The sequence below is a fragment of the Dermacentor andersoni genome, chromosome 1, assembly GCF_023375885.2.
Source record: "Dermacentor andersoni chromosome 1, qqDerAnde1_hic_scaffold, whole genome shotgun sequence".
NCBI classification, from domain to species: domain Eukaryota; kingdom Metazoa; phylum Arthropoda; class Arachnida; order Ixodida; family Ixodidae; genus Dermacentor; species Dermacentor andersoni.
This window is the reverse complement of record NC_092814.1, coordinates 91,976,440-91,993,647: the sequence shown is the minus strand read 5'-3', so window position 1 is coordinate 91,993,647 and position 17,208 is coordinate 91,976,440. Positions and strand designations below refer to the sequence as shown.

Below are 17,208 nucleotides of genomic sequence, written 5' to 3'. Positions count from 1 at the left end.
TGGCACGCAAGAGAATTATTTTCTAGAAGTGAACCTTCGTATAACGTAATTCCCTCGTTATAAAAAAAAAAAAAAAGGGGGGGGGGGAGATCTCTAAGGTATCTCTCATGGATTTGCAAAAGCGAACCACCCGTTTTATCTGCCTTTCATAATCGCTGCTCGCCCACTGAAAAAGCTTAGCGCTGTCAAGAGCACTTGCAATTTTAACCATTTTCACTCTAGCAACGCTGACTAACGCTAGAAAGCAAAATATTGCCATATATTGCTTTGCAACTGTTTGCAACCAACGCACATAACGAGATTTCGCGAGATGTTTTCCCAGAACAGGAAGCGCAGGAAGTCGAGAATAATCACGTGATAATAAATGGTGGGTTCTTATCGTCTTACGAAGGGAGTTGCGATGATGTGACCATTTGTTCAGAATTTAAATGGTTCGGAGCTCGATCACTCTGTTTAGGCTCATGTTTTCGAATTTCCCGATAATGCAAGGTAAGATAACGGTCATGTTGCGGCTTTCGCTTCTGATCGGTGTTTTGCTGTGGCTTCTCATTCTGCGGAATCCAAGGTTACACTTTAGCAATATATTTGCTTTCTGTTTTTTTTTTTTCTTTGCCGGAATGGGTGTGAAATGAGTTACGGGTTGCGTCTCGTTCGGGTTTGGGACCATGTTCATCTCACGCAAATATGCGGTGAGGCCAATCGTCACTGTCGCGTAGCAGAACTGTTCCCGATTTATTGTCCGTGCCTGTTGGGAGGAAGGGGAAGAGGCGCTTCGGGGAGGCCGCATAGCACCGTTGTGTTTCCGCCTTGGACCATAACAGCGAGTCAGCTAATATCCAGCCTTCCAGTTAGGGGAACCGCGGTGATGTTTGCGCGCCCGTAGCTCCACTTGCGTGTTGGCACTCGTCACTTTCTGTAGCTCCTCGGATCACGGCCAGATTAGGCCTAAATGATGTCGGAATATTCTGCTCGCAGTTCTCGAGTTTTCGTCTCGTAGGCAGAAACGACTCAACTGCTCGGCCAGTGTGCTTTACTGTCCGTAAATATACAGCTAGTGATTGCACTTAGTGAAGCGCCAGATGCTGCGTCGTTGACGTATTTATACTTAAAGCAAGTTTCAACGCCTGTCGCCTGAGTGATGAGCAGCTGACCTGCACGGGTATGTTATCTGCTGGCAAACATCCTTCATGTAACTCTAGCCGACCGATCAAGGTTCGCGACCAGCACGTACATGGGATTTCGCGCTACATAGTGATCGCTATGCGTCAGCATCAGAACCACTTGTGAACTCTGGATATGCAATTTAGTCGATTTGAGTAGTCTCCGATTTCTGTACTGTGTAAAATTTTATTAACCTGTGCGACTCGTGAAAAGGAAACCGTTATTCACATAACGGTTTCCTCTTTCATACTATGTGCGCTGTTATTCATGGTAAATTGGAGTTCTCCAACGTTTTCTCAATGTGAAACCAAAGTGGTTTTTTTTCTTTTCTGTTTTTTTTTTTTATTTTTTAATGATAAAGGCTTATGGTTGTCGCAAGGCACTGAAATGTGAGAGCAGTGCATGATCTTCTATAAAGCTCTTTTTTCTCTCTGAAGAGGAGACAGTAAGTTCATATAGAGTTAAAGCTGTGAAGTAATATCCTTTCTCTACTGAAATACTAATATAGTGATGGTGAAGTGCTAACACGGTAGGCATTATTCTGTAGAATTGTGCTGTGCTACACAAAACGTTTACCATACGCTCTATTTTCGATGCCTGTGAAATTTTAGTTTTGTTATCGGTTTAAAATGCTTAATGCAGTTTATCTGATGGTGAAAGTGGTGTATGCCATGAAAAGGATCTACATTTCAATGTGAAGTGTGTGAAACAGCAATTTTATATGTATATGCACATACACACACACACAACCTGCCATGGTTTCTCAGTGGCTATGGTGTTTGACTGCTAAGCATGAGGTTGCAGGATTGAATCCCGGCCACTGCGGCCGCATTTTGTTGGGGATGGAATGCGATAACACCTGTGTACTTAGATTTAGGTGAACATCAAAGAACCCCAGGTGGTCCAACTTTCTGGAGTCCCCCACTATGACGTGCCTTATAATCAGATCGTGGTTTTGGCACGTAAAACCCCATCATTTTTTAATACACTCGAACAGCTGCTGCTTATGCTATTTAGTAGGAGACCTACTCATGCTTGGCATCACATTATAGGTGTGGCATGCCTTGCCACTCACTTTAATATGGTGCTTCAGCTGCAGTTTTGCATCAGTGAATGAGTGTGGTTGAGCCACATAATTTTTATACACCATCACATGGATTCTCGCACCATCTTGTATAAAAAATTGATATTGCTTTCCTTGGTAAATGAAGTGTTCTGCAGAACATGTAGTGCTGCATTCTTCTAAAAAAATTAATTTGTCAGTTATGTGTTACTTTGACTGATCTGTCTATATCTAATGAACGTCTATTTGCCAGCTCAGTTTGTGTTCATAAAACAATTTCGTGAATGCAGGATGTTTTGTTTTTTGTATGCCCTAGAGACATGTAAAGCTTATTTTAGATTGGATTGTTTTATTTTGCGATCAAAGTGTACATGATGGCGGAAGCCTGGAGTAAAAGCTGCCTCAAGGTAGCTTGACAGAGCTCCACTTGGGCGATGGTATACCAGCAGTCACAATACAACTGTTAACAGTGTTTAAATCAATGGAAGCAATTATACAGTATAGTTATAAACAATTTGTACTCACAAATGAAAATACACAATGCTAATGTGTACAGTATATAATATTGCACTCAGGGGAAAAAGAAAAAACATGAGAGGAGACAGAAAGTTGGCAGTGTGAACACTTTGTTTTTTCTCTTGATTTTTTTTTTACACAACAACTGTTCTTGAAATGATGCCTCTGGAAGAGTTGGGACTTCACTTTGAATAAATTATTAAGTAAGCAACGTAATGTATCTTCTAAAGTGTGCAGACCGTATGTGGTTCGGTATGTGCTGTTTCTATGAATCTCGGTTGTGGGTTTCATATGCTTGTGCTCATTTTTGTAGGTTAGCCACTGTTTGCAGAAAACATGTATTTCAAGAAATTTCTTGTTTGTAAGCGCATAGTGTGTAGTCAGGCAGATTTATTATTGGGATGATTTTATATTTCAAGAAAAATTGACTGGTGTGATGTAGCGATGGTACATGCTCACCTGTTCGTGAAAAGCTTTTTTTGTAATACGTATAATTTTCGCAAGTTTTCCTGTGTTGTCGAGCCCCAGCTTAAGAGTCCATAATTTAGGCAAGAATGGAACGGAGCTCGATATATTGTAATTTTCACATTGCTCGATAAGATATAACGATTACGATAGATGATATCAATGACTTGTGACAGTTTTGTTATGAGATGATTAGCGTGCTCATCCCAGCTCACCTTTTCGTTGAAAATAACACCTAATGTTTTAAAAGACTATACAACTTCTAAAGGAACAGGCCTTAGACATACGTGTCTGGTTAAATTAACTTATTCTTAGCTCTAAAAACAACTTTCGCTTTAGTAATGTTTAAAGTGCATTTTTCTGTGTCCATAGGGCTAACTTACCTAATGTGCGATTGACTGAATCTGTTAGCTTGCCAATGCTATCTCCTGATATAAATGAGCTTGTGTCATCTGCATAAATTATAAACTTTACTAGTGGTGCGATGCAGACGCTATCATAAATATAAATGTTAAGTACAAAGCTTGCTATACCTATGAAAGCAATTCGAAAGATAGTGCAGGAGATACTGGTGATATGCCCGTAGATGATTTCTCTATTTCGGACATTTTTCACGCTAACCAAGACTTTGGCTGTGAAAATGTGAAGCACTGGCACTTTTCATGGTTTACATAATAATTTATTGTACAAGCATCTCAATTCTAGTTATAAGTTTCTGCAATTTTGACATGCTTGTGTGTGTATCCATAGAAAGAATTTTAAGGCAAATTGAAAAAGAAACAGTATTGGAGGAATTTGTGCGGTACACTTAGAGTTAATGAGAACATTTATATTTAGGAGTTTACTGTAGCAAGGAAAGATTGATCGATGCCCAACCCAGTATTAGAATTAACTATTTTGCTGATGGTACTGCTCATGACATAACTCTATGTTTAGTGTTTTCTAAATATTACTGGCTATACAGGTGTAAAGAAAAAGAGGTTGTACTGGGATAAATGTTTGATTTTCCACATACTCGTGAAAAGCTCTGATGGGTTTCACCCCAAGGTTTTCTTTAACACCATGAACCTCTTCAGTTGAGAGGTATTGCCCTTCATGTTATACTGCGTAAGATGTGAAATATTGTGGTATTCATATGCTCCTTTCTCCAGCCTGTTGAGCATTCTTAGAGGCCTCTCTCACAGCAGTATGCACATTTTCCTTAATATGTACATATTTTCTGTCATTACTATTTTGCTTCATGCACTTTTTGTCCCTCTTCTAGTTTGCTGGCCAGTATGAACTACAGCTGTGCTCTACAACTCCTTTTGCCAACACTCCTGCTTTACTGACCAATTTTAGGCAAGTGATGTTTTTGAAGTTGCCACCTTCTGTTTGACCATGCTAAGCTCAGGAAGTAGGTGACACTATAGAAGTGTTGTACTCTGTGTAGTGCATGAGTTCTCCTAGCATTTCAGACATTGACAAGGGGTGAACTACATGTACATATATTGCGGCTTCATATGGAGACTGGTGTCACCTTCAAAAGGCGAAAACAGAATTGAATGTTGCAAGCACTCTTCCTCAGACTCCAAGACAGGTGTCTATACTAGACATAATAGTTCGTGTTCCTTTGACTGGTGTGCTATATTTTCCAAGGGAAAAATTAGTTATAAAACTGCAGTGTCCACAACGCACAAAACGCAAGGCAAAGGTAACACACAAGTGCAAATTCTCAATATGCATGCTTGTTAAAAATAAAAGCAAGAAAACTTTAAGCATTGTCCGAAAAAAGTGGTGCGTCTGCAGGGCCTGATTTCTTTCGTTGTGTAATACTTCAATTTAATATGTGCACCAGTCTGCAATTCAGTTCTGTAAGTAGCCCTTACTGCCTCTCCCACTTTAATACTAGACCTGCATTGCGGAAGGGAATGTTGCAGTGAACTTGCATAAAACAGTCACGTGTAACTTGTACGTGTGTAATGTTCAAGATGATCTTCCTCAGTCCATTTATTTCTCAGTATGTTTGTGCTTGCCATGCTATGGTTTGCACAAGGCTAAACTTTCTGTACTGCAACTATCATCCTGTAAAGATAGGGGATGAGGGATGCCTCTCTACTTTTGATTCAGCATTTTTGGTTTTTGCATTAAAGCTTGGCATACTTTTTTATTGTTTATCGAAAGAGAAAAAAAATGTGCTATTAACATTATCATTATTAGAGTGACAGCCAACTTTTTTTTCCCCAGTGGTTATTTGTTCACATTAAGTGCAGCTGTTAAAATTTTTTTTTTTTTTCAGCAATCTATCACATGAACACTTTACATTTTCTTTTGATATAGCTTCACTGTTTATAGTTGAAGTTAAATCTATGTCCCTTGTTCGCGTTCTTTACCGGTGTAACTTTCAGTAGTGGTGAATGTGTCTGAGGCAGTGCCACTATGAGACACCTACAACCATCGCACATACCAGCCACACAATTTAGTAAATGGTACTGAATTTTTGAATTCCAATATTAAATTTTCTTCTCATGTTGGTTTCAATACAACCCAAGTTTGTTCCACAATTAATTGCATCAGTCTGATTCGTTGTCATTTGCATTTACCATTGTCTAGCAAAAGCACTCAGAATTTTCTTGGAGGGAGTAACATAGTAGAGCCATCCACAGTCTCCTGCAATAAACTTTGTTGTTGCCACAGCTATGCCATCTTCTGTTGATGGCTCTACAAGTCACTTCATAGAGCACCTTCGCATTTACCCACTAGTGTTCACTGTAAAATTTATTGGTTGATAGACTGCAGTGCTTTATTTATTTGAGTACACTGTCGATATCAAAGGGATCATAGAATGCACACAATGGGCAATCAACTTTTTACTAATAAGAAAAATAGAAAGAAACTTGTACAGTGCAAAAATGACAATTTGAGCAGATTACATTACTGTCAACAGAAAATAAAAAAAGGCGTAATTATGGCTAAGCAAAGCGAATACTAGTAGTATTAAAAGAAAGTACTCAACATACTAAGCGCTTCAATTTTTTTAGAGTAAGGTAACAATTTTTTTAATATATACCAAAGTAGTTCTGTAAATCAATCACAAGGACAAAAAACAATCTTACTTGATAAGTATTTTGCTTATACAGAGAAGCACACTTGCAAATTATGAAAAAGGGTCTACATATCAGTTTCAGAAGCATACAGCGTAAGCTTTTTCATTCCATTCCATATGGAGTTGGTTATTCCATTCTCCTATGGATAATAGGGGAAGAAGCAAATTTTGAAGCAATCTGTATGGAAGGTGAATTTTTGTGGCATATGACACACACGAGGTCAGCAACAACACTACGTTGTGAGCATTGAGTGAAACATGTGGCTGATATTTCTATTGGCCACATCTAAAACGAATGCATATTTTGTACAGATATGGGTTTGTGTTACCCAGAAGCAGTGAAATCTGCTTTTGCCTGCTTCATTTCATTTTTTTTTTCTTTTTCAGTCGTAGGTGGAAATTAGAAGATGTCAGAAGGCTCTTCAAGTGGCTCTCTTTTTGAACTTAATGTGACAGGCAAGTCTTTAGTTTCCTTGTCAGTTTGTTCAATAGCCTGCTAACACTTTTTTTTATTGTGCACTCTGCAGTTGTTTCAGCAAAGTTGAATTCATCTGGAATACTGTTCAAACCAGACCCTTATGTTGAGCTCAGTGTTGATGGTGGAGTTCCTGTTAAAACAGAGTACAGCAAAAGCACCTGCAATCCCAAATGGGACGAACAGTTTCCAGTGTAAGTACTTCACTCTTGTAATTTTTTGTGTGTTTTACATTTTTCCTGATATACAGTGCAGTGATCTGTGTACCAGGTACACTATGGCAACTTTATACACATAATGAAATGATGATTGGGTGATAAATGTATCACACCTTTCTCTCAGTGGAAGATCAGTTGAATCACTTTCTCTCTGGTAATCGTGACCATATAAAGCCAGCAGTGCCTGTTGACTTTATATAGTCGTGATTAACAAAATCGAGCTCCTCGGTTCCCCTTCTCTCATTTTCTCTCTGGTAGAATTTTACTATAACCTGGCACACGGAGCTAGCTCATGAGCTTTAATGTAGTGTACCTAGCATGTATTATTAAGAAAGCGATTGTTCAGAGAAGCAATATTGATGCAGTGAAAATAAAATAAAAAGAAGTGCTAGGAAGTTAAGAAGGCTGTGCAAGTGAGGGAAAGCTTCACATGACAGCATGCATTACACATAATATTGTGAAATAGATTAGAAAAAGGAACGTTCTTAACCAGGGAGCTTAGGACTGGCAAAGGCATGCATCTCCTACAGGCAGGAGTACTGGCCTATGGCTTCTTCATTTGCCATAGCAAAATAAGGAAGGAAAGCTGTCACACAAAGAACAACGGAAAAGCACCTGCACCTGCGCACCTACACTTCCTGGAAAAAGTGTTCATTATTCGAAGCTTATTCCTTTCTGCGAATTCTACTGGCATCTCTCCTCTAGCATTCCTAGAATCGATGCCGTAGTTGCCAATTGCTCGTTCACCAGCCTGCTTTTTTTTTCCACTTTTGCATTGAAGTCACCCATTACTAAAGTATACTGATTTTGCACTTTTCTCATTGCTAATTCAACATCTTCATAAAACTGATTTACTTCCTCATTATCGGGACTGGCTGTTGGAGCGTAGGCTTCTACTACCTTTAATCTATACCTCTTATTAAGTTTGATTACGACTACAGCTACCCTCTCATTAATGCTGTAGAATTTGTCAGTGTGGCCCGCTATGTCCTTATGAATTAGGAATCTTACCCCATATTGCTTCTTATCTGGGAGACCTCTGTAGCAGAGGACATGTCTGTGGGGGCGAAATGCGAAAACACCCATGTGCTTAGATTTAGGTGTACATTAAAGAACCCCAGGTGGTCGAAATTTCTGGAGTCCCCCACTACGGCGTGCCTCATAATCAGAAAGTGGTTTTGGCACGTAAAACCCCATAATATTTTAGGACATGTCTGTTATCTAGCAATGTATAAGCCTCACCAGTCCTCCTAATCTCACTAAGGCTGATGATATTGCAAACAATGTGTGATAGTTCCTGAAAGTGTCCTGCTGAGCTAGCCTCACTCGACAGAGTTCAGCAATTAAAGGTTGATAGGGTCAGTTTCCATTTACGGCCTGTCCGGGCCCAGAGATTCTTAGCACCCTCTGCTGCATTACAGGTCTTTCTGCCGCCTTGGTCAGGTGCTCAGCAGCTTCTGGGGACTGAGGGCTATTGGGTAATTGAGTGATTCATTAGGGAGGGAGTGGCCGAATACTGCACCAGGGAGGCCAATTCCTGTTCTGGTGAGGGGGTGTCTTGTTGAAGCTTAGTGGGCTTTCCTAATTTGGTTGTACCTGGATTAGTATAGCCCCGCTCGCTCTCGGCATCTTTTGCCGGTGACAGGCATCATTCCAAGCCTGCAGATGTGTATGCACTGGAGGAGGTGAATTTCAATCTCACCATCGAAAAAAAACAACAAGAAAACCTACCTTATAGAGGGATTTGAACTTCCGACTATGGCAACCGAGTATTTGACACAGCTCAGTCAGATAATCCCATAGGCGGTGAGGCTACTTTATCACCAATAAGTACAGCCTAGAGGGCCCTACATGCCTAAAAACTTTGTTGATTTATCTGCGATAGAAGTGTTTTCCTGATCGCGATGGGTCACTCAATCTAAAACTACTTCTAAGCTGTTCTGGCCTCGTAGTTCCGGAATCGCACGTGCCCGGACTGCCGTGAACTCTGCTAGGCAAACCCTACAGGCGTACCGACGACCATTCACGATCGCGAATACGTGCTCGTGATCTACAGGAGTACAAACGTAAACCCGCGAAAACGAATATAAGTGCAAATGTAGAAGAAATACCTGGACGCAAACTACGACTTTTTTTAAAGTGAAAATCTGTATGTGAACTTTGCTATGGTTGACATTACATTATTTATTTCTTATTGTTTGCATGCTACTGCTAACCTGCAATACCGCTGCAATATATATATATATATATATATATATATATATATATATATATATATATATATATATATATATATATATATATATATTTGTTTTTTCATTTTTGGGATGGGGGGGAAGGGCTCTTATTAGAAAGTCAGCGTTAGGCATGTCGGTAGAGTCAGTTTAAGTCCATTTAGTATATCTGAAATGCCTGAAAACATGCTTGAATTATCGGCAGCATTGGGGTTTTAATGATTGCGGCAGGTGGCACAGCATAGTATTTCGCTGTCTCCCATACGAAAGCGCCCATGAACGTGGCTAGACACACTGTATATTTTTGGCGGAATTAAACAGCACTTAAACGTAGTGTGGAAAAAATAAGAAAATTAGAAAATGAGAAAACTTGCACTGCTTACCACGAATTCGCTAGTCGCGCCTGGAGGGAGGTACTGTAGCTAGTCGCGCCTGGAGGGAGGTACTGTACATCAAACAGTTCATGGTCTCGGCTGTCTGTCTCGTGCGTCGGAGAAGGCTTCCAGTATGAGACATACGAAGTTTTGTTTTTAAACAGAAGCTGTCGGCCCAAACATGTCCCTCTGCTTGTTCAGTGGTAAATAGATTCATATCTTCAGTGCCTTCTGTGTAATGATTTAGTCATATTTGGTGACATAAATAGTAAGAGACTTAATGTTACATCAAATCACATGACACATACCCATGTCTTTTCTTTCATATGCGGTGCACTATTTCTTGGTCACAAATGCGAGCAGTGAGCGATGTCTCTCTAGCCTTTGTAGCATCACCTTGTGAACAGAATGATATAGCTAGGAACATAGACAGATGGGCACTTTTGACTGGCAATACCTGGTAGCTGCTTCTTTCTTGCAGTATATGGAAGCGGTAGCAAAACACATTTGTCTATTGTGTGTATGAGCATTCATACTTTCAACATTTTCTTGATTTACATTAAGTTTATTTATTGCTTATCTATGGGGATATGCATGACTTCTATGTGGGGTAACTTAATTTTTTCATTCTAGACACCGTTCTTCTCGGTCTATGAGGGGCAGGGTTCTCAGTTTCTAAGCATATATGCTGCATTGTTCGATTAAGAAATGCGACAGTAATTGTAGAGCCATATCAGACTTAGGACAAAATATGGCCCGCTCCCAAATTGCTGCTTCTCAACACTGCATTTCTTCTACTATTTGCATAGCACTATCGTATACATATTTACTTATTTTCTGTGCTCAAGGCATGATTTTACAGCTATCACAGCAATTTACTGGACCCTGAAATTGTGAACAGCCAATACATAACCTGCCATTGACTAGAAGCAAACCAATGCTTATGGCATAGTTGGAGTAATTAGTTGAGTGCCTTTATTTACAGGGAAGAAAAAAACTGCAAACCAAAACCAACGTGGCATGGTGCAGTAATTTCCTTGGCAAGGCGTTAGAATGTGAAATGTTAAAAGTATACATTAGTTAAAGTAGTAGTGTTATTCTGCAGATAAAATGTTCATGCACTGGAGTAATGTGTCTCCATGGGGTCTTGAACGTGGTACCCCTGCAGAGCAACTTTTTTTTTTTTTTTCACATCAAGATTCTTTCTGTTGTTCACTTGGGAACTGCGTATCTTCACATGTACTTTGACTTTGTTTGCAGGTTGGTGACGCCATATTCGAAGCTTCATTTTCGTGTCTTCAACCACAACTCCCTAATAAAAGATGCACTCCTTGGTGAAGGCTGTCTTGAACTCTACCATGTATTGGAAAAAGCTGATGGAAAATGCAAGTTAACTGATTATATTGTTTATCCTTCTCTGTGTCATAGTGATTATGATTGGTTTTTACAGTAAGTTTTTAAAAAGCATTGTAGTGTTAGTATAAAGAAACACAAAAGACAAAATTTTGTCACAAACTGTCAGTGGGAGCAAATGCTTCGTTTTAAAAATTATGATGCTGCTCCTCTCTATTGGCACTGTTTTTGTTGCTTATGGAATCCTTGCTCTTTTAAAAAGTTGTACATCTGTTGTTTCAGTATGCTAAACTATCAATTTGGCTTAACTGAATGCTGCCTTTAGAGGCCCCCTTTTAGTGCTAAAAATTGACACCCATGTTCCTTTTTTCTTCCTCCTTTTTCTTTTCAGTGGACAAGGTGCCACAACCACTAGAATTGAACTGTGGCAGCAAACCTGGCCGTAGTTACAGCTACTTGCTGACCATTCTGGATGGGATGAATGTTGACATGAGCTGGTATCCACCAAAGGAAGGCATGGCCACCGCACACCCTAGAAGAGAAGGTAATTTTTCAAACATGAATCACTGTGTGCCAATGCTAAGCGTAGAAATTAACTGCATATATTTGGATAAAAATCTTGTTCTATGCTGTCATTCAGAGAGAGGGAAGCATGGTTACTGCCATAATCTACTGATATTATTTGCAGTCGATTTACACTTATTTGACCCTGATGAGACCGACGAAATTGATTGAATTAACTGGCGAGTTGAAATAAACAAGATGCAGAAAAAGTGCAAAAACGCACTGCTGATTCATTTGGCAGTATTTGCCCTATTCTAAAAGCCCCAAATCAAACATGCGCCGACTTTCTTTGTCCGCAGTAGAAAACTAATCTTGAAATAATATTAAGCTCCTAAACAAAGTAGAAATCTAGGGCACCCAATTTTTTGGCAAAAAAGATGGGCAAGATTATGTGTTGCACATTAGTGTGCGGTTTTACAAAGTCAGCTTCGCCGCACTGTTCTTTTTTTTAAATGTCAGCTTTGCCGCAATATAGGAGTGTTATGCGGTAAAGCATACGAACATCGTGAAGGCGTCTTTTGGTTTAATGTTTATTTGCACTGGTTCAGGCAACTTCCGGTTCAATTTTCTCAGAAAAAAAAAAAAAAAAAGGTGCGCATTATAGTTAGGTAAATGCCGTTATCGGACATTGTGAGCTATAATTATTGTTTCAAAATCTTCATAAGGCAGGCCAAAAATAGGTGTTTTTGACAGGAGATGGATGTGTGTTCAGTGCATTCACTGACCCCTAGACTCAGCCGAGGCAGACTCTGCCACTAAAGGGGTCGCTATGGTAAAGGCCAATTTTAGGATTGAAATAATGAAAGTTTGGGTCCATAGAAATACATGGGCGCTGGTCGGGAGCTTCAGTTGGGATTGATTTAGCCGGAGTCAAATGTAACAGAAGTCTACTCTATATGTACAGGGACCATCATACTTAGCCCAAATGTGAGGGCACCCAAAAATCGGTTGACCAAGATTTTTACTTTGTTTAGGAGCTTTAATATCATCAAAGTTTTTGACTTTGAACACATAGAAAGTGGGCACACGTTTGATTTGGGGGTGTGTTGGAATAAGGCAAATACTGCCAAGCTGCAATGAAATTTTGGGCCATGTAAAAAAACCTAGTTTCAGATAGTGTACTGTGCTCACGAATTGAAACGCGTCAATTTAGGGCTAACTAATGCGTATACTTTTGTTTCCACTGGCTGCAGTTCGTGTCACATCAACGTAATTTTGGCGCGTACACTTAGATCAGTCTGCGTCACTTTTTGGTGACCAGATTCCTAGCGACGTGGTATGTTACTCCTGAGTACTTTGCACATATGCAGGGTTCTACTAAATGCTCCCTATCACGTTTCATTCTGTTAGCACTCTACAAATAGAGCAACCTGCATGCAAAATTGTATGTTTCAAATACAAATGGCTGCATCATGAAAGGCTCACAAAAGACGACACCTTTAACACCAAAACGAAAAAAAAAAAGAACGATGCTGCCATTTCCACTCGCTGAAAGTAACGCGTAATGCGAGAGTCCTCTGTATGATTGCCGAGATTAGTACACCACCCACAGTGCACTGAAAAACTTTGGAGGCGACATTCTGGGACCTGCGTGATAGCCACTAGGTATAAGCATAATCTGCTTAGGCGCTTTTGAAAGGCTGACAATAGAAAAATTAGACAATTACCAGCCCTGCAGCATTTCCAATATTGCTTCACTGGTATATAGGCTACTTAGCCAAAGTGAAATTTTATTGCAGTTGGCTTTTTAAGTGCATTTTCTTTACTCTTGTGGATAGTGCTGGATGTTTCTGGTTGCAGGCCCTTGGAACCTCTAGGCTATGCACTTTCCTATGAACGCCTTCGATGTTTGCTCCTTACAGCCTGAGTTTGTCAGAATGAAAGGAGTACTGACACAAAAATTGTGTACCCTGCTTTCTGCTTTTTTACGTATCTTTTGAATCCATAATTATGCTATCCATAACTCCTAGAGAGCGCCACAAATAGTTCGTTGCAGCGCATTTTATATGATCAATTCAAAACTCATGTCAAATGCACTGAGCAGTAGTAGGAATGCTGCTACAATTACTCCAATCTGCTACATTTCATTAGAGCTGCTACATCCTTGCTATAAATAAACTGCTCGAATGTTTCTCCAGGACAAGCTGTGCCATGCTATCGTGGATGCCACAGCAAAGAGTTCTGGTCAATGCCAGGTGGCGGTCGTCACCACCTTATGCAAAGAGTGCTGTTGCATCTCCTGCCATTCATAAAGCTAAATGAGCTCAAGGGTCACTGAGCTAATCCAATCTAGTGCACAGTCACACGTTTGTGGTCTGCCAATAGGAAACTCTATATGCCACATTCGTGCGTTGTGCATAGTTTAGAATGAAGTTCCATTGGGCCTACCAGTGCGCATTCTGCCCATTGCGCATTGTTGTTGTGTCCTGAGTTTGTGCTTCGTATCGTCAGCAAAGAGGTGTTCCTCAACCGACAATGCGCACTTCTCGCGCTCAGCGTGGCAACTGTGTTGTAGTGCATTCAGGAAACTAAAACTTACCCTTTCCGCGTTATTAGCTGCTTGATTTGTCGCATTTATCTGTATGTGCTCATAATGCTGCGGATTTGTAGCTTGGCTATTTTATAGCTAGACATCTTTAGGCCTAAATTAAAATTGTTAAACGACCATCCTGTGTATAGTAGAATCTTGTTGATAGGATTCTGCATAATACGTTTTTCTAGATAATACATTTTATTTTATTTTCCTGGCCAACATATCCCATAGGAGCAATTTGTTTTCATACAGTTATTGAGATAGCATTTTCCCTTGTGATTGGATAATATGACAGCAGTAGTGGGCTTTTACTGGTATTTCCTAAGCTCATAGCTTTATGCATTGTGAGAGATATGGGGTTCTCCTCCGTACTCTTGGGACAAAGGAACGACAACACAGTAGTGCAAACAATCACAAGGGCATTTATTGCACCTTTCATAGATCAATGCCTGCTAGCCGAGTTGCTATCCACAAAACATGGCGATGGGCGCGCGACAAATCTAGAAGGTCCGACTTACCGCGACCGCAAAGCGAGCGAATATGTTCGCCCCATGCTGGATCCCAACGCCTGGTCGTTCGCGTGTACAGTCACGCGAATGGTGGCACGTTCGAAGGCGGCCACGCGAGACAGTCTCGCAGAAGCATGGTCGCCGCACGCGCGAGCGGCACGTCCGCTCCCGCTCGCTTCCCGAACCCAAAGAGACCAAGCGCCTTCCCTTTCGGCGCCCAAGTAACCCCGCAGCAGCGCGACAGTCGTGCCATCTCTCGCACCGCGCTTGTACCACTCCGACCGCCAGGCCACGCGAGCCGTGCGGGAAAAACAGCATATCAGGGGATGCGCTATGCGGGAAAAACATCAGGGGACGCGCGAGAGTCACGCATCCCCACAACATGTATTCCAGTGTGCTAGCTTAACTAACATTCCAATGACCGACAAACATGTTAAGCCCCAGCTACATTGAAGGAAAAACGAACGCAGCGCACTACAGGTAGTAAAGTGCTGCTACGGCAGTGTGGCCCAACTCGACTTGCTGCGCCGCTGATCAGTTCAGTGAGGAAACGGCGGCTTCTTTTTTTTACTTCCATAAGAACTTTTGTACGGACATTGAAAAGAAGAAAGTTCAGCATAAACTGATGAGCTATTTCAACATTGCTGAATAAAAGAGCGTTGGCGGACGAACCTTTACTGTTGAGTTTGTCACCGAGTACCCCTATTTTCATGCTTCTTGGAGCTTGCTTTTGATAATACAGTCGAACCCGGCTATATCGAACTCGCAAAAAATCGCCGATCAGTTTTTTATAGAGCATAATTACATATAAGCCTGCTAAAGATTTGGATGTCATAAAAGCACATACCATTTATAAAATCACTTTATTGATGAAACTAGCTTAGTTTCCCATGTAATAGTCCTCTATTTTCTTCTGCTTGAACAATTTCGCTGCCTGCGATGCACGCACTTCTCCACATTGTCTAAGGAGTCTGAGCACCTGAGGCCGCAACCTTCCGCATTCGCGCAGAAGCACCGCACTAGTGTGAGTGCACCAATCACCTCGGAGGATGTGGGCAAAGGACCGTGGTTGCTTTGCTCATTGTGCCCATTTTCACTTGTGCTCGGTACGATGTCGGCAATGTAGTCTTTGTTTTCGAGCTCTCCCATGGTCGCGACACCATCATCTGCACTCTCAAACTCGTTAACTGTTCATTCGTCAACAGCTTCCGGAAATTCTTACCTCTCACTCCAAACTTTGGCAACACCGGCAATGGCTTCGTCGCATTCATCAGAATTTACAGTCGTCACCAAGCATGCGGAGGCTGGCAGGTCTGAAGCAATTTCGGATGAACCACTTGAACACGGCCGTGCATTACCGTCGGGCGCTGCAGGCACCAACCAGGTCGCGAGTTTAGCCGCTTTAGCCCTAATCTCCCCCTTATTCTATAAGATCATGCCGAGAGTGCTCCTCGGAATCTTGCACGCCGCAGGGACATCCAACTTCTCGCCACGTTTGACCCGATTTATGATTTCGCTTTTTCACGACGAAAGGCTAATTCTGCCGCTTCATCACGGCAGTACTGCAGGAGAAGGCCCACAAAGCGCAAACACAATGAACCAGAAAAGCAGCGAGACAACTCGCACTTGCGCCATCTTGCACGACGAAGGCACAAGAGCCTCTGATTGGCTGTCTGAGCAAGCTCTGCGGGTGGGCCAGGATCATTTTTTTTTGCAAGGGGGTGTCGACGGCTCGCCCAAAGCAGTGCACTCATGGTAGGGAGAGAGGTTAAATGGAGCCGCACCGCCGGGCTTCCCCACCACCGTGAGGGAAAGCCAACTTCTGGGCGCACTTTTCCGCCGCTTGACGTCCGATATATCGAAAGTCACTGCCATATTTGTTCGATGGAAGCGTAACTTACCTGCGTAATTAGCGAAGTTACAGTAAATAACTTTCTAATTATTAACAATAGGTGGCTGCAGCAAATGAGTACTTTGGGGCCCGTCCTCGACATTACCTATCCCAACGATCAAATTTTCAATAGCGGATTTTGTGTGGGAGCTACGCGAACAATTAGTTTCCCTTGGCAGGCTCCTTGAAACCGAAACTGGCTGGAGAAAGAGAGTCTGTGTCGTCAATGTCGCCGCCCCCCTGCCTTTCGTCACATCTCTGAGGTCACCACCGGTCTGGCCGGTGAGCAGCTTGCGTTATCTCCTTGCTGTCGGCAGTATTGGCCTAGCGCTTCAACGCCAGCAGTCCGCCAAATTTACTTTTTCATTCCATTGGGCGCCACGTGTCCACTTCCACCGACGAAATGCCGTTTCAGGGGCCCAACGGAATGACGAAGTAAATTTGGCCACCCGCCGACACTGAAGCGCTAGACCAACGCCGCCAACAGCAAGGAGATAATACAAGTTGCTCGCGGGGCTGGACCGGCGGTGAGCTCGGAAGAGGTGACGAAAGGTGGGGGGGCGGCGACATTGACGGCACAGACGCTCTTTTTCCAGCCAGTTTCGGTTTCAAGGAGCCTGCCAAGGGAAACTAATTGTTCATGTTGCTCCTACACGCAATCCGCTATTCAAAATTTAATCATTGGGATAGGTAGTGTCGAGGATGGGCCCCAAAGTACTCATTTGCTGTAGCCACCTATTGTTGATTAGAAAGTTAATTACAGTAAT

The 17,208-nt window shown here is 41.8% G+C and overlaps 1 protein-coding gene across 4 annotated transcripts in view; it reads left to right on the top strand.

The window, feature by feature from the left end:
- Positions 1 to 341: 341 nt before the first annotated feature.
- Positions 342 to 17,208, top strand: part of Su(dx) (Suppressor of deltex) — a 66,960-nt gene continuing 50,093 nt past the window's right edge. For 2 of the 4 annotated variants that reach the window (XM_050191839.3, XM_050191836.3), the window contains exons 1-6: positions 342 to 489; positions 4,470 to 4,546; positions 6,678 to 6,746; positions 6,818 to 6,959; positions 10,852 to 10,976; positions 11,336 to 11,488. In XM_050191839.3, coding sequence (XP_050047796.1) covers positions 6,698 to 6,746; positions 6,818 to 6,959; positions 10,852 to 10,976; positions 11,336 to 11,488 — 469 coding nt within the window. In that variant the 5' untranslated portion in view covers positions 342 to 489; positions 4,470 to 4,546; positions 6,678 to 6,697. The other 2 variants (XM_072286392.1, XM_050191837.3) reach the window with 2 other exon arrangements.